The 27225-nt window shown below is 43.7% G+C and overlaps 1 protein-coding gene and 2 long non-coding RNA genes across 5 annotated transcripts; 2 read left to right on the forward strand and 1 right to left on the reverse strand.

The window, feature by feature from the left end:
• Positions 1-376: 376 nt before the first annotated feature.
• Positions 377-9553, forward strand: drm (drumstick). Of its 3 annotated transcripts, none has more exons than NM_080527.3 (3): positions 377-521; positions 6204-6937; positions 7861-9553. In NM_080527.3, exons 2-3 carry the CDS (start codon positions 6717-6719, stop codon positions 7883-7885), a joined length of 246 nt encoding a protein of 81 aa, NP_536788.2. In that variant the 5' UTR covers positions 377-521; positions 6204-6716; the 3' UTR covers positions 7886-9553. The 3 variants fall into 3 exon arrangements, with proteins under 3 accessions (NP_536788.2, NP_722921.1, NP_001285590.1); NM_164545.2 differs by lacking the exon at positions 377-521 and adding an exon at positions 863-1107 and having other exon boundaries at positions 7861-9211; NM_001298661.1 differs by lacking the exon at positions 377-521 and adding an exon at positions 863-1107 and having other exon boundaries at positions 8392-9211.
• Positions 9554-23167: 13614 nt separating this feature from the next.
• On the forward strand, positions 23168-24248 carry lncRNA:CR44309 (long non-coding RNA:CR44309). The gene is made up of 2 exons (NR_124053.1): positions 23168-23740; positions 23787-24248. It is a non-coding gene; the product is annotated as a long non-coding RNA:CR44309 (long non-coding RNA).
• Positions 24249-24437: 189 nt separating this feature from the next.
• On the reverse strand, positions 24438-24670 carry lncRNA:CR44747 (long non-coding RNA:CR44747). The gene has a single exon (NR_124054.2). It is a non-coding gene; the product is annotated as a long non-coding RNA:CR44747 (long non-coding RNA).
• Positions 24671-27225: the final 2555 nt, after the last annotated feature.

Genomic DNA, 27225 nt, shown 5'->3' on the forward strand with positions numbered 1-27225 from the left:
CCGAGGAAATCCAAAGAAATCGCAAGCTTATTACAGCCCGCATTATCCAGCACACCTTTCACTCATTAGTCGCCTAAACTTAATTGAAATGTTGGCTTACTTAAGCTTAATTAACAGTCAACTCAGGTAACGCCTTCGAAACCACTCAACTCAGGTAGCCTTCTCTCGCTCGCTCACTCTCCAGTTTTCTCAGTTCGCTCTTTAGCTCATTTTCCTCCGACCAATCAGCTGAAACACTCAAAACTCGTTCTCCGCGACCCAAACAGTGCGTGGGAAAGGGACAGCCAACCGAGAGAGGGCTGTAAAAAAGAGGGTAACCAAAAAAAGGAAAACAGAAAAAGTTCAACCCATCAAGCTGAAGTTTTCGATCGTAACTTTGCAGTTGACTCTCGCGCACAGAAGCGTTCGGAAGTGAAATATATTTTATTAATAATATTACCCAACACAGTGCTACCAAACAGAAATTGCATACAATTTGTGTCTTGCCAAATAGCAAACGGAATTTCGTGCTTTCGCAATAGGTAAGTGACGCCATTTTGTGACTTTTACGCTTGGCTTCCGTTAGAAGAGACGCCATTTTGTGGCTTCCGTTTGCCAGCTTCTGTACTTACGCATAAGAACTTAGGGCGAGCGAAAGGGATGGCTAGCGAGCGCTGCGCATGAGCAGTAGCTTCGGCTACCGGTCTTCGTTTTGCTTCGTTTCTCTTCGGATGACTCACACACACTTACACACACTCACACAGTGCCACCGAATTGAGTAACAGACAGGGACAGAGCGATGATCTCGCTTCCTCAACTTGCCAGCAGCGACGCCGGCAGCGACGCCGACAGAGGACGGCGGCAGAGGCGACTACTATTTCTTTCAGTTATTAGTAGCATTCATTCATTCAACTTTGTGCCGCTCGAGCGTGCGTATATAGTTCCCTCTCATCAGTAACAGTATCAGTAACAACATCAGTAACATTTCCTTCGCGAGTACCTTCAAAAGAGATACAAATCGATCTATCCATTCAGCGGACATACGAAAATCGCACAAAACTCAGCTATAGAAATCGGTTAGCCTCTACTCGAGTCCGAAGAACGCGTAACTCCAGTGCATCCCATTGGGTAAGTCTTTCTTCAGCTCCTCTCTTCAATGGCGTTCTTCGTGTTCTTCTGTTCGTCGTTCTTCCCCCTTCCACACTTGTTTCGCTACCAGTTTTACGCCGCTTTCATTGGACAACTGAAAACTGAGCAAAGAAAAGAAGAAGTAAACCCCACACGTAACACGGGTGCGTGTATCGGCCTCTCTTTCTGCCCGGGCCTCTCACTTCGGCTCTTTAGTGTGCCAGAGGGAGAGGGGCGATGCGTCTAATATGGCATGCGTGTGGCCAACGGAGCTTTTCGGCCTCTGTGTGCGTGAGAAAGTGTCGCCATTTGCCAAAATGGCGGACGCCAAGTCCGAATATTTCCCTATTGGACTGTAAAAAGTTTTTACCCGCACTTCTTGACACGAATTCCCCAAAATGGGTGATCTACTTGAAATACAACCGAGTTTATTGATCTCTCATTGTATAGTACAAATGTGTTATTAATTTCCGAAATGAATGAAGAAGAAATAATTTGTATCTCATAAAAAAATGCTCATTAATTTTCGAAAAGAAAACTATTTAATATTATTTTCTATTAAAGTTGGTCTAAAAAAACATTTGAGCTCTCTTCAGAACAAATATAAGTTTTTATTGTATCCTAAACTTTCAACCTGTTCTATTTTTAAAGGTTTCAGTCGTTTTCCATTGAAATTGTCTAGGAATTGAAAACTCTTAAAGCCGTCGGCATTTTTTCAGATTGAAAGAATAGAAGCTGAGAAGTTTAATGAGTCAGCATTAAGAACAAAAAGCCTAGTTTGTCGAAGGTTGATCGCGGACGCACAAAACACGGCAAATCATCGCCAAGAATGTTTGGCATATCATCATCAGCCGTTTTGGTACAAGTTATTTGCCTATGAGTCATGGAGTTGTGCTTTTTTCATTGGATTATGAAATACCAATGAGTACGGCTCAAGCTAACAACAGATGTTCAAAAAGTTGCGTCAAAGTCAGGTACTTTGAAATACCTGAGATTTGGCACTTGTGCGAAAATTCCAATGAATCTGGTGCGAAATCGCAGAAATCAGAACCCATATTCTAGGGGAACTTTCTGGAAGTAGGACTAACATTTACAATATAGGGAAATTCGTTTAACATAGTTATACTGAAGTAAAGTTGTTGTAAGAGTTTCGTGACCTCTGAAATTCTTACTGCTTTCCCGCGACCATTTCTTTCCCGTCTGTCTGATCTTTGACCTCGTCTGGACCTCCCGCTGCGCTCCATCAATTAGAGTCTAATTAGCTAAGCGATTACGGTAAATGGGCTCAGCTGGCAGCTAATCTGCGCCGACTTTTGAGCAACTGTCATATCTTACGGGCTGAAGGTGAGAAGCGTCCGAAATCGACTTGCTTCGGCCACGAAATTCCCATCCGATTTGCGATGGATCTAGGGAAGATCGCTCATACCTTGCCGCATTGTATCTTTGTATCTTGTGGTGTGTTTGTGTTTGGGGTTACGAAGGTATTCCTTTGTTCGCACTGAAGTGGCAGTGCCACACATCCTAATTGTTTCCACCGACTTATTGGTTCTGTTGTCAGGCCAGGATCTCGTGTGTGTGGGTGTTTTTCCCGGGAATTCTGCGCCATTAGCACAATTAGATTCGTATCAAATGGACTTCGGTGCCTTTGTCTTCAGAGCCTTATGTCCTTTTATTGTCATTTTTTCTCGCTTCGGTTTCTTCTTTTCACTTTTCGGTTGTAATTTTTAATGGCACCTTGCCAACTCACTGTCCGCCTCCTACAAAAAATAAAGGGATGACCACGGTGCGAGGTGAAAGAAGTGTGGTAATCGCTTTCGACCATATCCCACGTCCTGCGACGTGTGTGTCACTGCTTTGAGCCCTTTTTTTGGACCCAGTTTTGAGCCTGTTATCGCCCATACCGCTACACATTTATCTCGGGGTGTTAAACTGTAACTCTCGAGGCGGCTCGAGTTTCGTGGAAGCCCCCGACGCACTTACTTCTCTTACCAGAGATCTGGCCATATATAATCTCACTCTCTGTTTGCAGTTTGCCATTTTATTTCTCTTTCCCATCGCTGCAAATCTAATTTCACGCAGCATTAACGCCTTTCGCATGCCCTTCACACGGAAACCCAAAGTCCAGAGTCAGGATCATGCTGTGCTGAAGATCTCCCAGAGATCTCCAGATTTTCAGATCTTCACATCTCAACCTTCCTGTCCGAAACTATGTGTGTGTGCACAACACTAATAATTTTCAGTGCGGATTAATGGGATTATCTTTGAGTTGGACAACAGTTTATTATACAATATTTGGGCAGTTTTCCCTCCGTCTCTGTGGGTGTTCGTTTTTCGCATAAGCGGATTGTAATGTCCAGTTGCAAAATACTAACAGTTGGAGACCGTTTAAAGTCCCGGATCGGAGAAGGTGCCAAGTTAAGCCCGTTTGGATTTGCCATGACTTTGCACAGGTTTTTAGATGGATTCGGATGATTGTTTTGCTTGGATTTTCAACGGATTAAAAGGATATACCAACTTGATCAAAAGATTAGGATTATAACTGTAGGAAGATGCTTTACCTTTCAGTTTTGCTGAGTTAATATAATGAGATTGACTTTACCAATATGGATAGACCATGTGCCATTGGACACCTTTATTATTGGAATGCCCCAGGCCAGCTAACTTAACCTTCCAAATTGATGGGCTCACTCAATTGTCAGCTCGAATTTCACTGTTCTCGAAGGTCTCCCCCGCCCATTTTGCCCCATCCCCAGACTGAAGACAATTCCATCGTCATTCGACGCATCCAGCAAATGGCCAAATAGAGTGCTTAACCCCGGAGAGCAACCCGTGGCTAATGGTGCTCCACTTAGGCCCACGCTCCCAGAGACAAACTTAATACAAGTCCACGTCCAAATGCGAGTCCGAGTCCAAATCCAAAGCAAAGCATGGCCAAATGCGAGACCGATCGAGGCGGAGAGACCCGGACCCAAAGAATCCATATCGAATGGATGGCCTTATGCAGGCGCCCTGTGTCGCATGATTAACGGCGTTAAAATGCCAATGTGACGCCACATTGTGTACACAAATTAACATTGGAGGAGTCTCTTTTGGCCAGGCCTTTGAGCCGATCTTAGCCGAGTCCCAGTCTCCCACCAGACATGACCAATGCGATCAGCGACCCAGGCCCGAACCCGTGCACCTCACCCACTGGGCGAAAGCGGGGTATCAAAGTGTTTGAAAGTTGCTTTCATTATTATTTACTTGCTTTCATTATTATCTTTAAAATAACATCTTAAAAATATAGATCATATGACCTTCCAGCATTGTTCCACGCGGTTACTTTTTACTTTTTAGTACGAGAAGACGTTTTTTTTCTGAGTGCAGGACTTGAGCGCGGCTCAGTGTTATAATTTGAATATGTTTAGTGGGCATTAATGTTATAATGACAATAACTACGTACCGTCTGCGGCCGGTGCAGCACCCGCTGTGACGTTTGCCTTTTGTTGTCAACGTTAGCTCCCCGACCGCCGATCACCAAAGCGAACCCGTTTCCACATCCATTCCCATTCCCATTCCGATGCCCAATCCCAATCCCATTCCGAATCCGAATCTCGATTCCCATTGCCAGTCCCGGTCGCAGTCGCAGTCCCAAAAGTGTTCCAGCTGCGAGCTGAAAGCACCATAACATATAAATAAATATCGAAATCGGGTCTTGCCGAGACGCTTGTCGCTACCAGTCAGCGCTGGCTTTTGTTTCGCGCAGAAAAATTCCCGAATACGCCGGGCGAAACAAAAAGGCCAGTAAATCTGGGAAATATATATCCCGAAAAGAAAAGGCCTGGGAGAGAAGTCAGAGATCCAGCGGCGCCGAAATGACAAAAATAAAATTACATAAAAAATAACAGTTGTTAACTACCGCGCGGGCGGGAGGGCAGCACGGAATACGCATCGATGGGCATAAATTTCGATCGGCTACGCAAGGCGCCAATTAAAAATAAACTTGTTACAGCGCCACCTTAATGAAGTGGCCAAAAACAGGAAGAATTTGGCAACTGTACTTGGCCATAACGCGGCGGGGGAATTGCCGAAGGCTGCAAGATGACTCACTTAATTTAGAAATGCAAACCGACCATGGGAACTTCGGTATTTATGGTCATAACTTCGTTAAAAATTGGTATGCGGCGTCTTTTTTTGTCTGCCAGGAATCCCTTTCCAAATGGTTTTATTAAGGTTTCAGCATTTAAGCTCACGGTATCCCTTCATATCTTGGTTATCAGAAATGTATCTTTGAGTTCGTTTCATAACTTTTTAGTAGGATGTAAAGAAAGTTGGTGTTCAAATATCATTTCTTCGGCCTTGTGAAATCTCTCAACTAACTGCCTGCCCCACTAATGGAATATCTGTGTTTGCGGAAGTAGGTACAGTGCTCTTCCGTCAATGAACTTCGCAAAGCTTTGAGAGAAAATGTATATATTAAGTGTATATACATTTGTACACCCAGAGACAACGGTGAACAATCGTTGGTGTCGTTGAAGACAAATCATTTTAAATCCCGCCGAAGGTTAGCAACTGTGAAAAACAGTTGTCTGGACGTTGGGGTGATTTGTAAATGTCAACACCGCGTCCGAGGTGCGGATTCGGTTGCCTTTAATGAGTCATGGGCGATTTCATGTTGCGTGATCTTGACTTATTTGTGGATATAATATGTACGCAGTTGTGGTCAAAACAATGGCACATCGGTTTATCCATAAATTAGTTGAATTGTTTACCAACAGTAGCTTAATTCAATAGGTTATCTGTGTTCCAAAGTAACTTGGGTTTTTCTTGACGAAATCTTACGAAAATTCGTATGCTACTCTTTAGCATTAGAAATTCCCAAATTACGTATACATCGTATAGATAAAGTATTTTAAAAATATTATTAAATTAAGATCTCAAAATTGCTTTGCTATCAATGTGACCGCAACTGTTTAGATATAAACAGGGAAATTTACATATGAATATGTATGTATATATATATATATATATATATTCTGCTTGAAATTTATTGACCCATAAAAGTTGTCGCAGGCGTTGCTAACTTCATTTAAACCTTGCGTCTCCCTCTGTTTTAGGTGTCTGCCTTAAAGTGCGCCATAAACTAAAAGCCAAACCTAAACGTCGGCGGTGAGGAGAAATAAATAACGCCCACCGAAACGCAACACCACCTACTGGTCACCCGTGGCAAACGAGAAGGGGGCGGAGAGGCGAAATCACGGAACAGCGATATACGGGCCAAAAAGATAAAGCCGCCAGGACAGGGGAAAGTGGTAGAGGAAGCGACGTTGCCGCTCTTCACCGACCAATCAGCCAAGAAGGCAGCAATTAAGCGCGGTGTTATCTGAACAGATAGCGATTAGAGGCGAGAAAATAGACCCCATTGAGTGGAAAAGCCCCATTGCCGAGCCAAAGAGCGCGCTAGAGAGGCCGGAAAGGCGGGAGTCAGCCACGAACGAATCCCCATTTGCCGAGAGCGGGAGCACCCAGACGGGAGAGCCCCGAGCAGCGCCACATCGTCACACTTCGAGCACCCCACTCAAGCACTCAACCTTAAACGCCGGGCACCAGTACACATACCGCCTGTCAAAATGTTTGCTGTAATGCGAATCGACAACGATGACTGCCGGTCCGATTTCCGCCGCAAGATGCGTCCGAAGTGCGAGTTCATTTGCAAGTACTGCCAGCGGCGATTCACCAAGCCGTACAACCTGATGATCCACGAGCGCACCCACAAGTCCCCTGAGATCACCTATTCGTGCGAGGTGTGCGGCAAGTACTTTAAGCAGCGGGACAATCTGCGCCAGCACAGGTAAGCCACCAGCAACCATGCAGATCCTAAGTTCCTATCCATACATACATACATTCCATCTTCAGCGCACAGAAAACTTTTCACAATATGGTTTACTTACTAAGAGTATATATATGTGTTTTTTTTCCCAGAGTAGCCAAAAACTTGTTTTTATTCATTAAATATCACTTTAATGGGTATTTTCCCATTCGAACATTCTTATAAATACAGTGAAATACCTTATTGATTATATGAAAATTCGATACCACTGATCATCATATCAGCCAATATGGGTCAAACTGATTAGATCCAATATGATTATGAATTTCCGCGTGTAAATATACATATGTAAAGAAATACAATGCATGGATTAAGCTAAATATAATTATTTGAAATCGGTTATATTTATTGGTGATGGTTATACGAAATCAAGAAGGGGTTTAAAGGGAAAATCCAGAACTAGGAAAAGTTTACTTTGAAAGATTATATTATATTTGCACATAGAAAATCCCCTATGAGATAAGCTTCTTACAAGATTTAACGAGTTTAACTGATAAATACAGATAACTGGGGAAAGTTAAAGCCCCCTGGAATATATTAGAATTGAATTTGCAATACACAGTAGTTTATGCAAATGTTTTATTCAAGTAAACTGTAATTTACTTTTAATACGACAGTTTGCAGTCAACAAATATTTATATTATACCTCCCAGTAGATAAATTATTTCCTACCAATCAGAAAATATAGATATACTCAAATGAAAAGCTTCATTTGATTGATAAAAGCTCAAACACATTATCAGCACACCCGCGAAAAAAACAGTATATATATTTATTTTTGACAGTGTGAAATGTTTGGCTAGTATTTCCATGAATAATTGTAACTTACTTGCTGCATCACGAATTATTCTCTATTTCTTTGTTTCTCTCTCTTCTATTTGTAGATGTAGTCAGTGTGTTTGGCGATAAGCTTAAATACCACATAAACATATATATAAATATATATAAAACCACACACAGAGCAATATATAAAGTAAAACCGATATCTAAGCACCGCAGCACCAACAACAGCACGCAATATCACAGCTATATCTTACACACATATAATGAATGAATGGGATCTGATGAGGCAACTGCAACACACCCCGCCTACTTCTTCATGCACCACTCTCTAAACATATAAATACCTGCAACAGCAGCAACTGCAACATTGCTTAAACCACTAGATGCAATCTACAGCCACGACAAGCGATTATAGTGAACGGAATGCTACGTTCAGGTGTTGGTTTTCAATCTATTCGGTTATCTGGTCTATACAATGCACTTGCCACGCCCCCATCAACAGCAGACAAACACACATATGCAGATGTTGCGCAGGCGCAGCACAACAGCAGCAGTTGCAGCAATGGCAACGGTTGCAACAGTTGCAACGCACATTGCAACAGCAGCCTCCATATTTTCAATAATATTTCCAGAAATCTTCACATGGACACTTGTGGGCGTGGCTGCTTCGGAAAGTGATGAAGGCGGCACCTTAAGGCAGCCTGCAACTTGCAACATCTAATAGCTGAGAACGTGCAACATCCCCAAGTGCAGTGAATAATATAAAGTGCAGCTCTTAAAGGTGCCAAATCTGAAGAAATCCACCGCTTTATGCTTTTAGCTGCAGACTTAACATCTCTACCTGCAAGTGTTAGCATAACTTCCGAAATTTGAGTTGCAACATCTAGAAGAAGTCCATTCAATCCTACAAGCATCCCACCCATATCAACACACCAGCAACAGCAGAAATCAACAGAAGTCCCAGCAAAACTCAGCAAACAACTAACAACAACACATGCAACACAACAGCAACATGTTGCTGCTAGATTTCTCATATGTGTTGCACGTGCTGCCAGCGAAAGTGCAATTAAGCCACAGCTTCTTGGGCTTTTAAAAGTGCGGGCAACAACAGCAACACACAGAGCAGCACACCAGCAACATGCAGCATACAGCATGCGACGCGGATGCAAAATGCAGCATGCAACGTGCGACAACTATCAGCTGCAATTATCTTGCCTTAAAACATATTACCGATTTACACACATACACACACACTCTCGCTTATTTTATGAATAATAAAAATTAATTACAATTTAATAATAATATTTAAAATGCAAAAAATCAAAAACAAACACCGACACACTTACGTCATAAGTATTTGTACTTTAAAATCGAAAGAAAAAACACGTTGAAAATGTATTACATAAAATTAATAATAATTAATAATAATAATAATAAAAACAATTATTAAATAAATATTTACGATATGCGATTGTTTTGTTTAAGTTTAAATTTTAAATAAATAGAATGAAAAGAAAAGCGAAAATTTTGCGCAAAATCAACAAAAAATAATGAGAAAATTGTTTTTTGTTTTTGTTTCCTTCTTTTAAGTGCCCGGCAATAAGATTGTAAATGTTTTCCCGCTATTTATAATAGAAATGAATTACCTAATAATGAATGGCATCCTTTTTCCTGGAAAATTTCTGTTTTATTTGCCTCGAATAAATCAGCTAAAACGGTGTACCGCAACTTGTAATTGATCCTAGAGTTAAACGGCGAAGCAATAAGTAATTAAATAAACATATTTATACTATTAAAAGAAAATTCAACACAAAATCCAACATTGAATGTGTTTTAAATGGGGGGAAAAGAGACGACAATTACATTTGTTTAACTATGCAGTTAGGTAGTTAAGTGATGGCGTCAATTAATTGCAATTATTAAACAACAAATAACATTAGTTAGCTGACAGCTTACAGTGTAATTGCCATGTTGTTGTGTACTTTTGATAGTTTATAGCGTAATTGCCATGTTTTTGAACATCTGACACTTGACAAATTAAGTATCTTTTATCTTTTCAACATCACACTTGCATATTACTGTTATGAGGATATAGTTCTAATAGGATATGAAAATGTATCCTTTATCCTTTTCCCGCCCCAATTTCCTACAACTGTTAAGTGGACTTCTTTATGAAATATATCCAAATTTAGTTATATTAACTGCCTTCCTGTACATTTGATCAAACCCTTATCAGCAGCACGTGAGTGTACGGTGCGGTGTGTGCTAAGGGAACTTCTCACCTCCGGTGTGTGGTTGGTATCTCCCCTTTGCGAGAACCCACTGTACCTGTGAGGGATGCGATAATCAATTCATCGGTACGTTTGCCGAGCATTTAGGTTAACTATTTACCGACAATTAAGCAAACTATTAAGACCAACTGCTCCTTTGTCGGCTCGCACAATTGGTAAATACCGTGGGTGAAGGGAGCGGGGCATATAATTTCACATGCGATCATAAATCATTTCTCAAGTTCGAAATTCCCAGTTCCTTTCGGCCCGCTGCGTTCGTGTTAATTAAATATTGACTATGTTTTGATAAGCCGTAACATTTGCCCTGCGAGGAGTCCTCTCACTCCGATTTCGGGTTCGATTTTCCACAAATTTAAATGTTAGCCCTACGCGGCAGGATCCCGGAAAAGGGAGAGAGCAGATACCACCGATACGGATGCATACGTGTACCAAACCCACGGCGAGTTGCACATAATGAAAGCGTTTCCAAATGCGAAACGAATGCTGCAACAGCTACTGTGGCGAGTGTGGGCCAGGACATATAGACATATAGATATAGGGCCTGTGGTCGGAATGCGGCCTGTGGTTATCTCGGCAGGTATAAAAGTGGCCATAACAATAGGTAGAGCCTCACAGGGGCTCAACAAAACTGGCTAAAACTTCCACTTCGATGCAATGGTTTTGCTCAAAACGTATGGTACTGAACTAATTTATAGTTTTTTATTTAAAGAGTTCCTCAATTTTTGATGACTATTGAAACTGCTGCAAATATTTGCGCCACACATCCGCAGATTTTATGGGCCAAACGAACAGCGATTTTTCGCAACTTACGCGCACTTACGATTGGTCTCGCATTTCTCGGTGGCACTTCTATTATTTTGACCTCCGCTGTGGAGCGGCATGTGGTCGCCTTCCGAGGCACGTGTGGTTTTCCAGCTAACCGCTGGACGGGCTGCTGCATCCGCCGCTTCCTGCTGCTGCTTATGGCATTAACCTAAACTGTTTCCACCTCCGCCGGCCAAAGGACGACGGCCACGCAGTTGGACTTCGGATGGCAACGCAAAGGAGTCAGTATCGGTGGTGGTATCGGAGTCACATTCAGAGTCAAATCCGGGCCAAAAGGAGGCCCAAACGGAGGAGGCCCGCTGTGTGCGCCGTCACCCGCTGACTTTGTTGGCCGCACATTGGCTTGGGCCCGTCGCCCAGCCAAAATATGAACTAAACCAAGTCGATCCGATCCCATCCGATACCCGACATATCGCAAATGCTCAGGGGCGAGCCACTGCCCACCCACTTGCACCCAACTAAAATATATATATATGTACAATATATTGTATTAAAAATGAAAGATGGCAACTTTCATTCTTATATTAAATAAGCTAATGCATTGCCATCCATTTAGGTCATCTTTTTGGCCAGGCCCAAAACTGATTCATCTCTTCAGTAGTGCAATCACCATTTCCGCCTCTTAACTAGTGACAATCTTGGTTTTTTTTAAGTGCAAATGCAGATTTCTTTTATGGCCTGATTCACCACTCTTCATAGCCGCTGAGTTGCTACCAAAAACACGGTTTTCTCAGCCCACTGACTCACTCAAATTTCTATCCGAGTCTGCGGATAAATCTCACGCGAGATATTTGGCAACAGGTTAACGTCTCCGTCTCCGCCAACCGATCACAAACTAATCTCAAAGGTGCGACGAGTCAGCAGCAGATACATCTGGGCAACCTGAACAGCAACCACAGCAGCAGATTCCAGCTCAGACCTTTCGGCACTCGGATTCAGACTTTGGGACCCGTTAAGCGACTGTGTCTAACTCATTAGATGTCATTTGCTGATAAGCAACTGATATACTCTATCATATAGAGTGTAACCGAAGGTGTATACAACTGATATAACTACATATATTATAATACGCTAAACAGGTGAAAGGGAATCCAGTCTTCGATCTGAGAGTTCCCCTAATTTACACGTAATAAGTGACAGTGGGTCTGGCCAAATACATACGTACATACATACGTACTACCGATAGGATCAGTGCGACGTATTGGAATGCTTCAGCGGATTGTCGTCACGTAGGATCGCATAATTCAGCTTTTTACGGCTAACGGGCGGCCGCTCCTGTGGCGGCTGCTGTATCTGCAATTAAAAGATCCCAACTACCATAAAGTGCTGGGAGCAAGGCACTCTATATGAACAATCTACACCCTCAGAGGCAGTATATGCATATACCGAGATATATGTATGTACATATAACCGAACGGATTCCAAAGCGGCACGTACAAAAAGTCGCGGCTATTTGTCTGCTGACTTGTCTGCCTGCTCCTTAACTTATTTCCCTTTATTTATTTATTTTTGTTCCGCATTTTTTGTTTGTTGCTTTTCTTGGTTTGTCTTACTTGGCATTGTGATTGTGGCGGAGCCTAAAAAGATTTGTGGCCGGCCAAGGCTTCAGATCCCGGTCCTGGGCCAGGACCAGATCTCCAGCCAATCTCCCGATCCATGTTCACTTCCCAGTCCCGTTCCCATTCCCGTTCCCATTCCCCATTTTCAGTCGCAGTTCCAACTGGCTGCCTGTCGCTTTTAATCTAGCAAAGCAATCGTTGAATGCCACTAAACTTTTCACCACAACTTATATCAATTGTCGTCCAATGTACGACGTCAGCGCGCCCCTGATATATTGGATCTAAAAGTGATCGTAATCGCAAAGCGGAGCACACACGCCCAAAAGACGCAGTCCCAGACCGAGTGTCTCACTGGAGTTGGAGTTGCAGTTGGAGCTGGATCTGCAGTTGGCTCGGTTTCGTTTTGGCCAAGTCCAAGGCACCCAGGCACCAATTTGTCTGCACAAATTTGAGGCCAATTGCAGGGGCTACGAAAGGAGGCGAGCTTCACAGCCAAGGAATAGAACAAAAACTTTGGTAACAAACAAAAAAGTTGCACATCAAATTTGATGTGGGTCAAAGGAATATTCGACATATTTAAACTTAAAATACATGTGAAACTTTAGCTTGTATATTATCAGTTTAATTATAAGTTCATTCAGATAGAAAGTTATAGTGATCCAATATTTTTCTTTGTGCACTTCTGCTTTCGCCATGCCCCCTTTGGGCATCCTGGCTCTGGAAAATAATTCAAAAGCCCACTGACTGGTCGTCTCCGGTGTCTACTGGCTACCTCCTCGGTTAGCATTAATTTATGAAGTGATGATGACAAGTGGGATAACGGGGTCATTTCGCGCTTAATGTCGCCAACACGTAAAATGATTTGCATCGAAAGCCAGAACCTAAAACCCAATGCCGCGTAACTTTAGAGTCTGTGGCAAGGCTGCCAGATTGCGATTGCGGCTCCAACTGCAGCTCTGACTTCGAGTTGGCGACTTGGTGACTTGGCTGCAGCTTCATTGCCATCTGAAGGCAAACTTATCGCCGCCGCCCGATCATAACAACACATTTTAAAGGGCTTAAAGGCGGGCGATTCGAGACGGGCCGCAAAATCTGAGCGACTGCAGCCGGTTGCAGCTGAAGCTGACATAAGCAGACCGCAAACGTGACAGCTCACTTCAGTTCGGTTGACAATCTAAGGGATGCGAAGATCCCAAGATGCCAAGATCCGTGGAGCACAGCCCTGGAGGAGAACTGAATAGCCGGCAATTGTGCATCAATATTGACCCTAATTTGGCACTTAAATTCAATGAGACCCTGGCATTCTTCGCTCCTCCACTCCTCCAGCTGAAGGATTCTTGCGGCCGGAGTGCCGGAGACCATGCGTTGACATAAATCAACGCGACTTCCAACTTTTATCACGATCTCCTAAATAAGGCGACGCGGCCTGCAGAAATCCGCTTCGTACATTACACACACACGGAGTCGCGGTCACTAAGTAAGCTATCATCAGACTCGGGCTCAGTCTCAGTCTCAGGATCGGAATCGGAATCGGAATTGGAATCGGGCTTCTCAGCTTCAGAAGGAGGCCCTGGGTGCACTGAGAAAAACTTACAGTCTGAAACTTAGGGTGCAACTTTGCTGTACCACATTATAAAACATCAACAATTAGTTCCTATCTTGCTAATGAAGATTGGTACAAGGATGTCAAAAACCTATTTCATAAATGGAAAATCTTTTTTATAGGTGCAGTTTTGTTGAGTGTACCCTTTGTCACAGTGGGCCTAAAAATGCACCTGGGTGAGCCTGAAGAAAGAACCGAGGGGCGATTGGGATTGAGATCTTGCGGATTGCCGCTGACTCGTAAAATGCGTGTGCGAGTCGCGCGTTTTCGTGATCCTCTATTTTAATGACAGTCGTAGACTGGAAGTTGCAGTTTCCATAGAGGATATTATGTCTATGGAAATGGGTAGGTCATAGACTCTTCATGACTGAATCAATAGATCACGTTACCTGGTAAGTGAACATTTATAGGGCATTGTTAAAATAAAAAGGCTTAACTGCTCAGAGTCAATTCACATAAATTACTTTATTTATCTAAGTTTTAGGTACAGACAATCCTCTGAACTTAATATAACTAAGCCTGGCTAGTTTTATTTAGTGCAGCTTTGTGGACTCCCTGCGTTTAGTGTATTTAAATGTGCTACTATTTTATGGGCTCATTTCTTCCCGTTTCCCCCTCAAAGGTAGATTGCTCACTGAGTTTCTGCAAATGCGATTAAAATGTCACAGACGGCGAAAGGGAGAGCCTTTTGACTTGTGAGGACGGCGACGCGTGAAGTAAATGTGGCGCAAACGTTGTTGGCCGTCTGTCAAGTGGCAAAGGGGCCTAGGAAAGGTGGCAGAAGCCCCTCCGCAGCTCACCAAAAGCGACGACCGTGTAATGGTAAATGCCTTCGCCAAAGCGGCGGTCTTCAGAAAGAAGGAGCCGATGCAGAGGCTCTATGGAGGCTCCCTCTTATGCATAATGATGACATTCCGCCGCGTATTTGATTAAGAATTTTGACAGGCGACATAGTGTCGCTTTGACGGCCACCCAGGCCAGAAATATCCGATGTCCCATGCCGATCCCGAACCCATCTGAAATCGAGAATTAAAAGGCGACTCCGGGATCCCGTCGTTTTAATCAACATCGCTGATCAATAACAATCAACATGTTTGCTGATAATTTCGCCAGTCTCTTTTGGGGGAATGCCTTCTTACAGAGAGAAAAATTCAGTGTCATTTTATTTGATTAAGTGCGGTAAGTATTCAAGCAAAGATCGTAATGATTATGCTGCAATCTATATTTAAAAACCGAACTTCAGCAGATTGACCCACATTTTATTTCACTGTAAACACCCCAATTCCGAACCGAGTCTGTTTTTCGGTTTTTTGGGGACCCTCTTTTGTCAGCCAGCGGATTTTAGTAGGTGGCGTTGACTTGACTCATTTTGCGGTGCATTCTTTTTAATGGTTTGATTGATGGCTGGCAGCTTTGCGGCTGTTGCTGCCTTGAATTTGTCAGCAAATTTGTCAGGCCTTAACCCAGAAGAGGGGATCTTGTGCGGATAAGCGGCCGAAACGCTTAATACATCGCGGAACTGGTTTGCGAAGGTTTTTGTTTTATGGTCAACTGAATCATTAGTCAATGGCATTTCATAAGAATGCCGGGGAAAGTGAGCCGAAGACAGGTAATTGCGAAAGTAATCGTGATTATGTCCAAAGTTGCATGTGTCATGTTCGGAAGTAATTCGCTGGGCAAGTAGTTTATGACTTGATTCAGTCACTTAAAAGCCAACAAATATTGGGCTAATGAAATTCTATATAATGATTTAAAACAAACCAAGATTCCCAGGTTTTTAAAGAATTCGCCAAGAACCCTGAGAACAAGTTCACTGACTGACTTGAGCATTTACTGTAAACCTCCCCCACTATTCATTTAATGGCACGTTGGTCCCCGCTCGGCTTCCCTTTCGACCTCAAATTGCCACCTCGAGTGGCTCAAATTGCGGCTTAAATCGATCCAACTAACTGCAAATGGCCGTACGAACGGCCCACAGATCCGATCACGTCCCATATAGCCATATAGCCAAACTTAGACAAGGCCAAAAATAATTTGCAACAATTTGCAGCGTCCCCAAATCAAATGGAGCCAAAAACGAAAACAAAACCAAGCCCAGACGCCAAAAAGGCAACGGAAAAAAATGTTGTTTAATAATTTAATTTGCCACAATTTAGCAGCGTTTATCAAAATCAAAAGCCATAGACGGAATCATTCAGTCAGTCGGCCTGTCTATTGGCTCAAAAGTTCGCAAAACCCATGGTTAACCCAGGCCCAAAAACAGACAACCGAGAAAGTCTAACGCCGACGCTTTGGATGATGCAGCAAGATCTGTGAAGTATACACAGAGAGAAATAAGTGAATCCTAGTCGATGACAAAGATCTTAACTATTGACTTCCATCAGTTAATAAAGGTACATCTTGTGTTAGCCTTTTTAAATTCAATAACCTAAGTGAGCAGTCATTTTTTTGAGTGCTTGAATTGGGATTTGGAACTCGGATTACACGCAGATATAAACGGCTACCTAAGTGAACGGCGTGCAGGAACGTGATCAGCCCAATTTTAACGCCCATCGAAAACGAAAGGGAGCTACCATGCCATATATGTAGGTAGGATTCCGAGATGAAAGGGGCTTGGGCATATGGCTGGTGGACCAGAGGTCGCCACGGATTTCTACGAAATGTGGTGGGCGCACACACATCGGAGTGGCCACAATCCGTGGACGTGGATGTGGACCGGGCCACATTGTAGTCCGTCATTTGGTCAGCGAGTACAACTCAGCAAAGACCTATTATTAAATTGTCAAAAGGTCGAGAAATATGTGTAGCGGGGGAAGAGAGAGTGAAAGACTGCGCTCGTCTTCCGATAAATTGGAGATGGGCGCGTGAGGGGTCAACCTGGATCTGGAACTATTAAAAAAAGAAAATTCATGAAAAAGTAAAGTTTCAGGTAAAATTGGTATCCAACTATGTAGAATAGTAATGGCTTTATTGTGACTAAAGTATAAATGTTATATATTTCTTATATACCCCCAATGAAACCTTTGTATGGCTGCTTACCATCTCTAGGCTGAACCCATTGGCCCAGGGTCAGGAGAAGATTTCGACGTTTTCGGCGCGCGTATCAGAAGCAGATCGGACTAATTGGGGCAACGGTTGGGCGTTGGTGCACTGGGGTTGGAGGTTACGGCTGAGGGGTTGGGGGCTGCGGACTGCGGACTGCGGACTGCGAGTTACCGGTCCACAGGCAACACGAAGGGGGCGGCAACAGGGCACGGCGCATTAAGACAATATGGCTCGGGATCTTTGGGCTCGGGATACCGAGGGTCAGAAAGCCCGAGAGGCTGATCCTGACTGCCGTTGCGGTGCTGCCGTTGCGGGCACAACATTTTGTTTATTTTGTGTTTAGGCCCGTGTGAATTTTCAAAGGCTCAGGGCTAAGAAACTGTCGAAAATTCCAAGATGTCTGTCCGCTGGCGACTGCCCGCACCGCAGTTCCCCTTAACTTAACCCTCGTTCTCGATTAGCGTGGCTGCTTCTGCCTTAACCCATGAGCAAATGGTGGGCGGATCGCGGCATTTATTACAGCCAATGTTACAATTTGTGGCTTTCAGATTTATGCGTTTATTCAGAGCGGCAGCGCCCCGCAAACCCAAAATAAGAAAGGTCCAGAATAAAAACAGACACAACTTATGACTGACTGCCCATGGGTTTCATTTTGAAGCTGGGGACCGTTGGCTATGCTACCGAAAGCCCCCAGTCGCTGTCTGATTGATTTCTGGGAATTTTACTTGGGAGCCTTCAGTGCCACACGGTGTTCACAACAAAGTTATGATTGAGATTAAATGTGTCTGCGTCTGGACGGGCTTCCCACTTAAATCATGCGCCCTCGCCGATCCCGAAATCTGGGATAGGATTTACTTAACGCGGTGGCAAGTGTTATATCGTTGGGTTGCTCTATTATTAATTAGATCAAAGTTAAGGTTGATTGCGAAGAAACCTCTGTGGGAACTTTCTTCATAAGGCGAAGTCTAAGTTTTCAATATTATTAAATTTAAATAAATTTTCCTTTTCCCCCATTTTGAGTTATGCCACCGATGAGCGTAGATAACATAATATAGTCCGATGGTCCCAGGCTGATAAGAAACCGGCAGCTGATGCGACCCATTTAGGCCTATTAGTCATGCTGGCCGATACGAATTTATATATTTAAGTCGGGAAGCAAACAAATCAATGGCTAATTAAGCAGAACCAGTCGAACTTAAATCAGTAGCCAAGCGGGTGGGATTATGGATGGCGTTTTGATTTGGGATTAATAAGCGGGAAAAGACCGCAATTAAAATTCGATCAGCTGGCGACGACTCCAGACGAATGACTAAATGAATAAAACCCATGGCATTAGCATAAAACTAAACAATTTAACGATTCCACACTGACACACATTTCACCACACCCCTCGCCCGGTGGGGGGTCAACTATTGGCAACCTAATCGATTATAAATGCGCCTAGCTATGTGCGATTAAAACAAATTGCAAGCGGCAGCGAATGCGCTTAAGTTTCATAATTAATTCAACCTCACTAGATGGGCAACCGCAACTCTCTGTGCAGAGGATAGTGATTCACCAACCGGACCCTATGGAGAACCGCCGAACCACTGATCTCTTGATTACAGTAATAATTCTGCCTATAAAGATTTATTAGTAAAATGCTAATCATAGAAATTACGTAATATTCAAACTATCATTTCTATTATTTTGTAAATTATTTTTAAGAGCTCATTCTAAAACACCGCAGCATTGAGGAGCATGAGTGATGCTTCAAGGATGTTCACACCTATATATAGTTTGCGTTAGGGAAGTAGTACTGTAGCTGCAGCCGTGTCCAGTTGCCGGATCGCCAGTTGCCTGTCAACTTACGGCCCATATAAAACGGGCGACGACTGTGGCTCGTTTCATAAACTCTTGTCAAGCTATCGCTGGATCGTTGGATTGCTGGATACTTCGGTCGCTGGATGGCTGGATGGTTGGATGGTTGGATGGTTGGTCCCCCTTACGCAGTCGTAAAATCGCGGCCAACACCTAGACTGCCGGCTGCTTATGAGTGTATTTTGCTGGCGAGGTGTCAGGAAACAACTTGTCGGAATGCATCTAACAAGGAATTCGATTTTGCCGGCCGTTCAGTTGGGTTTTCGGTTGGGTTCCCTCGGTTCCTTCAGCTCCTCGGCGGGTCTGCGTTGTGTCTGTGCCCCATCGCCCAGGCTAATGGCACGTTGCATGTTTTACCACGCTTGATGACATGAATGGGCGCGGACTCCAGACGGAGCGAAAGAGACGGGCGTACGCCACACGAAAGAGACGGATGCAAATGGAGGGAGCTGGGCTCACTTCCCTGTCCAGTTTAAGTCGATTGGTCCGATCGAGCTTGACCAGGTTCCTTGCTCAGCTTTATTTTATCCCCGCTCTTTCTGCCCTACACAAGCGATATTATCAGCGAAATTCTTGGGTGTATTGTTCCATTAAAAACACACTTAAGTCACCTTTAGTAAACTAAGACCAACAAAACCGTATTGACTATTTAATATTAGGGTTGAAATGAAATACGCTGTTGATTTCTCAAAATCAGCTTTTAGACAGACTATTACAAACTGTAGCTCATTATTAATTCCAAAAAGCCGGACAAGCAAGGGAAGAGTAGTGCATTGTTGATAGCATCCATGAAATGATTGAATCAAACCCACACACTCAAAGGATCTTAAAATGCGAAGGAGGAGTTTCCTTGCAGACTGGCAAACATTTTTGGAATTTTTGCTAATTTGTAGGACGACATTTTGCTGCCCCTGTTGAATGGATATAGGACTCGGAATACTCTTTATTAAATAAGGTAAGCATATTTTGCAAGGCAATTTGATATATATTTCATTTGTAGTTTTTGGTGTCCCTATAAAACCAAACATTCCATGTCTTATAGATTGGTTTAGTAAACAATGAGTCTTTGCCCATCTACCGAACGATCCTTCACCACTTTCAGTACTCATTCATTCATTACTTTGTATATCATTTTGAGTTTTTTTTGGCTCACTCGCTGATGTTGGCGATCGAGGAGCTTGTCACCACTTTCCTAAAGCAATTTGTACGTGTTTTCAACTCTGGGGGCTTCGAAAACTTGTGTATCAGCCAGCGAAGAATTCTCGTAGGTGTTTATAATGTTCACTCACTTCGGCCGATCGATACGTTGGGTTTTTTTTTGTATTTCGCATTTTTTGCCCAGCTGAAAACCGAACGATTTTTAAGTTGTTGCTGTATTTTCGCAGTTTACTTTTTGGACATTAAAACATCCGTTTACATACTATTCCCATTAGCACGACTCTGTCGTCTTGTTGTCGCTGGAGATTCGATCCCGATCCGCAGCGATCCACTTCCCTTCCAGCTCGGAATATCGGCGACTTGGCAGTGCTGTCGTCGTCTTGTCTTGGACACGCGACAATCTTTACTTTTCCCCCTTTTTTCGGTTTTTTTGGTTCCGCTGCCCGATTTCTTGTAGCCTCGTTTTCTTGTCATTGTTGTTCTTCGGCTGGTGGAAACAAAAGCAAAATTAAATTGTTATGAACACAAGTTTTCGATATAAGGCATACTTAACACATATTTATGGCGCGTGCAGCGGTAGCGGAGATTCTTGAGATACTTTTTTCCAACGATTCCGATTCCTGGCCCTTTGGGTATATTGGCTTATAAATTAGTCGGTTTTACGGCTGATCTGAGTCATTGGAGCTGGAATGTGGAATGGGTGAAACCGAATCGGGCGGTGGGGCTATTGGGCATAATAAAATTAAAAGTTTTGGCTTTGTTTCAGTTTCGGATTCAAGCATTTACGATTGATTTGGATGAGCGGAATAGCCTTACAAGTATTTGTATGCTAGGGTGGCTCATGGGGGTCTATTAAAAATTTCAAAAGCTTATAACTAAAATAGGTCAGAATAACTTGGATTTAATGATTGAATATTATTTAAGCTATTTAATAATTACTCATAATACTTAAATTTGAATTGAGCCACCCTAATGGGTTTTGGCATGCAAGTCGGCTATACCATTTAGGTGACCTCCCCCTTCCAACCTGCCTGTTCTGGACTCCTGGTCGACCAGACTTAATTAAATATCAGTGACATTTATCGGGTCTCGTGTAGCTTTGGCACGCCACTTTAACGATAAGTAAAGGGGGAATAAAAGGGGCAGAGAGCCCGAAGCCCCCAAAGCCCCAAACCCGCCCTGTCATGTATAAATCACCTGAAAAAGAGCTTGCGCCAAAGCCACCTCAACCTCGCAAGCTCTCCCCAAAATGGATCCTCCATGGGGTCCGGAGGGGGTGGCGGGTATGTGGGCGGCTAAGGTGTGTGGTGGGAGGGGTTTGGGGCGAAGGAAAGGCCGCGACTCCAGAGCAGCCAATAAAAAGAGCGACGACTGTGCAGGAATGTTTAATGATGTATAAAGCATGTTAGAGTTTATCTTTATGGTGGCGTTCCTTTTGCCAAAAAAAGAACAATTTTAAAAAAGAGAGACAGAGGGCTCGAAAACCTCTGAGCAAGTCGAATATTTAATGATCTAATAATGTTTTATTTGATGGTTAATTTAATTTCATGAAGACTGAGTACTTCATCAACTAAATTTGATACAACTATAGGTAGGCTCCATATCTCTACAGTAGCAATGTTGGGTATCTTCTTAAAGATATAATATTTTTGTAACCCCTTCGTACCAGTTCACAAAATCCTCCACGACATAAAGTGTCCTTCCCTTTTTGTGAGGGTATTCCGCTTAAATAAAAGCTGTCACAAGTATTTCGGAAATTTGTCTCCAAATTTATGGAGCTCGATGCTATCAAATATATGTATAAAAGTTAACGCTGACTCTCTGAAGAATCAACCTGAGCAATATCCGAAATGTGTCGATCCCCCAAACCCCTATCTCGGATTCCTACCCCAACTCAGCTCCCCTTGCCCCACTCGAAGTCACCCCACCGAACTTTATCTCATCTTTGGACCCCTCTTCTAGCTAGCAATCATTTCTTTTGCAATTGTCGATAATTTATCTAAGTGACCATTATCGGTCAATAATTCGGTTTGTTAAGTGTGCCAAGTGTTAGGTGACGTGCTGTCGAAAACTGGTCGATAGGTGATAAGTGCTATCGCCGAGTTTTCGCGGGCGGACAAGATCTAAGAAAATCTAAATTTCTCAGTACCTATGGGCCCCCATAAATGTTTTATCGGACAGCAGGCGCACAAGCTTTATATGACACAGATGTATATGGAAAAACTACTGGAATTGTATTACGATTCGTGCTTTTCGCATGATTATTTCGCTGGCTATCGAAATTGCTTTATGGTCCACTCCACTCGAATGGCAAGTGACGAAAGGCCAATAGATTCCCATGAAACTGTAGTGAGGCATGGCCGAAAGGCACATAAATAGGGAGGAGATAAGAGCTTTCTTTGGTGGGTGTTGCCCAAAAACTGGGGATATACCCACAGTTGCAGAACGGCAAAATCGCGGGTAACGATGACAAACGGAAAATTTAGCATGAGTCAGTTTAATTAAGGGAATAGATAGAAGAGTCTGTGAATATGAGGCTTTAGCTAGTAATGGAACCACATAAGAGAAGGGTTTGCTTTAGAAAGAATCTTTAAGAATACAACTTTAACACGACTGTCTAGCTTCACCATTAATACATACTCAAAAGAACAAAATGTAGCTTGATCACGAAGCTAAGTTAAGAGCCTTACATCATCCCCGTCACTTGGTGATCTATCGGGTGACACTTTCTCCGTTCAGCGAACGATCCATCCATCTACCTAGCCGCCACCCTCCCACATCATTGTTGTTTTCACGCTTCGGCCATCGATCGCGTCTGGAAATGGGAAACGGGACTGGAAGCGAGCGAGGCGTCGCTTCATCATGTCGCATAAATAATAATCAAAAGTAACATTTTCTATAACGCGCCGCTGAGCCACGCCACCCACATGCACACACTGTCGAGTGTGTGTGGAAATATATATCCAGCCCGCATGTTAGGCAATCGAATCGAATCGAATCGAAAATTGTGTCCAACAAAGTAGCCGGCCCCGGACTTGAGTGAGAAACAGTTGGAAAATTTATGGCGCAAAGTACAGTGCCCGATTGTCAACCGGCAACGGGCAAAAAATAAACCGAAAAAAATCGGAAAAAGAAGGCCAAAAGACAAGCGTCCAAACAACCAACCAGTTTCTTCTGGGGCTGAAGGAGCAGACGGAGCTGAGCAGTCTTCGGTGCAGATTAGTCACATGTCAGTTTCAATTATCGTCGAGTCAATTTGTTGAAAGGCCGCAAACGCAGCAGCCAAAGCAGCTAAAAAGCAGCCAAAGGCCCAAACCCCGGGCCAATGCAAAAGAGATCCAGATCGGTACCAAGTCGCCAAGTCAATCGATACCGCATTGGCCAGATTTCGCTTGAAATATTCCAACTGCGATGCATGTGGAGTCTCTCCAGCCAGGAGTCGTCAGAATGGGAATCAGGCGAGAGAGTCCACATAGAGAAAAAACTATCTAAGCCGAAGCAAATTTCCATACAAACAAATATTTAAAGCGGTTTTAATGAGTCATTTAAAGTATTATGTACTTGGCCCCACGTTGGGCGCTAGTTTCTGTGAACGCAAAGGACTTTTCTATCCGTATTAAGCTTGAGCAATCTACAGATGGTTAGTCGACATTTCGCTTAATACAATTTTGTAATTTTTCTCTCAGTGTAGCGACTCAGAATCGGAGCCACCAAGCGCGTCTGATTATCGGCAGGACAACGACAACTGCGAACTGCAAAGACGACGACGATGAGACGGCATAGGGCATAACTCAGATGCTCTGCTATGATAATTTCCAATAAGACCCGACGCCGCTCTCCACTGCGATCTGCCGGGATCTCCAGTCTTCAGTGCGCTGATCTGCTCTGGAAATTGATGATGCCGAGTATGTTTGGAGTCAGCTTGTTTACACAATTCAGCGCACATTGAGGTCGGATACCGGCATGGTGTCGTGTAGCCAAAGCTCGAAAGGAATTTGTTTGGCCGCTTCCATCAAAGAGGCGCCGAACTGAAATCAAGATCAAGATTGATATCGGGCTTCTCTGCCGTATTTCTCTGTTTTTATTTTATATATCCCTGGTGGTCACAACAAATCGATGAAATTCCTAGACAAATGTTTGGGTTGCATAATCGCATTTCTTTATTTTTGAGAAGATTGAAAATTCTGTCACCCAGTTCACGTACGGTTTGCTCGCTCACGTACATCGGCTATTTGTCGAGCTGACAAATTGTCGCCGCATCTGTATCGAAATCGGTGTACCTGTGTATCTTTGTATCTGCGCGATACTCGCACTCTCCTGCGCGGCAAAAAGCGTGTCAACACATTGTGTGAGTGCCCCAAGCCACCGGCTCATTTGTCTTTCGAGCTTTGCTTTGTTTGCCAGCATTTTGCTTTGCCTTTGAATGCCAGCCCATTTGTCTTAATGGTTCAATGCTGCAGTTTCGGTTTCGGTCCCGGTTTCCCCTCCGGTGTTGGTCAGTCCTCCAATCTTCGTATTGGATTTGAGTTTCCCAGGGACAGCTAGCTAGCTAGCCAGCTAGCCAGTCATCTTGCATCTGATGTGCAGCATTCCCCGAGAGTCCCACGCACCTGGTCGGCTCGACTTTGACACCTTTTCATTGTCATTACCTTTGTAGTGGTTGCTGTCGCTAATGCGAAATATCAATTTTCCCAAGAGTTCACGTGTGTGATTTTGTGTGTGCCGAGCTTATTGAAAGTCAAACAAATCGCAGTTCCGGCGTTGTCTTCTGACACTGCGGTTGAACCCATTTTGTAATGATGTGTGAAACGAGATCTGCGGTTGCCGTTGCGGAAATGGGTATTACTCACTGAGTGGAGGTGGGTTGATACCTTGATGGATTGTTCAGAACGGAGTAACTCACACACGTTTAAAGCTAGCTCTATGCTCCATCTGTTTTGTATTACCTCTGTAGAGGGAGCCACTTAGGACATTTAAGCGTGTCTTCTGTTGATTAAGAATACTCAAGTGACAGCTGAGTTCTGTCTGGCTGGCACTTGGTTGCGGATGAACCGATAGCTCTTCAAGGAGCAGCTGTCTAACTCTCGGTCAAAATCCGCTCAAATACCCCTGTAGATGGCGCTTTAGCTCATCTGCTCTTACCTTGGGACAGGCTTTAAACCCGAGATCTGCGGTTGGCGTTGCGGAAATGGGTATTACTCACTGAGTGGAGGTGGGTTGATACCTTGATGGATTGTTCAGAACGGAGTAACTCACACACGTTTAAAGCTAGCTCTATGATCCATCTGTTTTGTATTACCTCTGTAGAGGGAGCCACTTAGGACATTTAAGCGTGTCTTCTGTTGATTAAGAATACTCAAGTGACAGCTGAGTTCTGTCTGGCTGGCACTTGGTTGCGGATGAACCGATAGCTCTTCAAGGAGCAGCTGTCTAACTCTCGGTCAAAATCCGCTCAAATACCCCTGTAGATGGCGCTTTAGCTCATCTGCTCTTACCTTGGGACAGGCTTTAAACCCAGCAGCAGGCCGCTGTCGCCGCTGTCATGGCTTACGCTCAACAAATGATTACCAATTTCTTCACACAATTCATGCATAAAAATAATTCCCAATTAGCTGCAAAGCCATAAGCGAAATAAATAAAAGGAGGCGCACAAAAAGGCAGCACCGAAACCAAAAAAAAAAAACATATATGTATATATAAAAATGAGCAGGCGCCTTCGTGTGAATCCCGCCGCAGCGGTAAAATAATAATAATCGTAAAAAAGGCAAAATGATGGGAGGGAAGGAGGGTTGTATATATCCATACGACGAGTGTCCAGACAGGGGGTGAAAAGAAAGGGAAACTGAACAAACGAGAGTGCGACATGATGTTGATATGTTAACAAGACGCCCCAAGAGTGCCAAGTGGTAAAGATGATCCTCAGATCTCAAAAAGGCGAAACAAAAACACCAGGGACAGCCGTCACAGTTGGCATTATATTCCTCATATAATCCGGTAGCGATGTTGGGCATATGTGAATGAATGTTTGCTTTTGCAAACGCTCCAAGGATTCGCAATAACCAGACTTCATCTCCAACCCAGACTCAGAATCTTAAGCCAAGTGTGACTGAGTTGGTTTGGCATCTCTACGTAATTTCCATATAGGGATTCGCAGATATAGCCTCGAACTTCTTTGTCTTCAGATGCGGTTCAAAGCCAAAATCTTGTGACCTTTTATTTTTGAAAGGTTTCTAAAAATGCGCTTTGATTTATTTTTATTGATGACCATATAAATGGTCGAATGGGATGCGGATGGGAATGGGTTTTTGGGGACTCCATCGGGTCGATTCCCCAATACATTTTGCGGGTAGCCACAGTAGTAGTTGGCTGGTAGTAGTCATCACCCAACAGCGGGGGGGAGTTCTCCAGATCTTTGGGGCTTCGGTGATGGCATTTTCAGAAACATTTCACGCTGTGTGAACGACATTTTCTTCGGGGTGCTTCGTTAAGGATCCACCTCCTACATTTCATAATTCACGGAATATTATTTCTTTCCTCTCCGTTGGCAGAACAATGTTGAGCCCGCTGTCATTTGACCACTTCACAAAATATATTCTCATTAAAATTGTGCTTTTTGGTGCTTCTTGTTGTCAGCTCGGTCCTCCTGGGATGCCAGCCAAAAAGATTCTGTCTGTAGACATTGGCCAAGGTGTCTCTTTGGAGCCTCTTTTGGATGGGGGGCGGGGGTAGACGACGCCGCCACCACGCCCACCCCCTGTGGTTTTGCTTCCGTTGGAGACGCCACTGACACTGGAGCCTGGCGAATCGCCTCGGCTTGAAATCGGATTGGAATTGGATTGGGCAGCGGATCGCTGAGATTGGCGGCCACTTGCGGGCTTTGTTCAAAAAGTTTTTTACGCTGTTTATGTGCAAATGTCGAAACAAAGATATTTCTTTAAATTGATAAAGATTAACCATAAACAATGCGCCAAGGGAGGCAGCCATGTGGTAGCCCAACAGAGGGGATGCTCATGGGATTATCTGAATGGGCTGCGGAAGGTGGACTTCACTCTGGAGTTCAGCTGCTAAACTCAGTTCTCTACTAAGCTTATTGAGCGAGCAGTTTGATATGTTTCCAATGGTCCA

The sequence above is a fragment of the Drosophila melanogaster genome, chromosome 2L (assembly GCF_000001215.4).
Source record: "Drosophila melanogaster chromosome 2L".
Classification (NCBI taxonomy): domain Eukaryota; kingdom Metazoa; phylum Arthropoda; class Insecta; order Diptera; family Drosophilidae; genus Drosophila; species Drosophila melanogaster.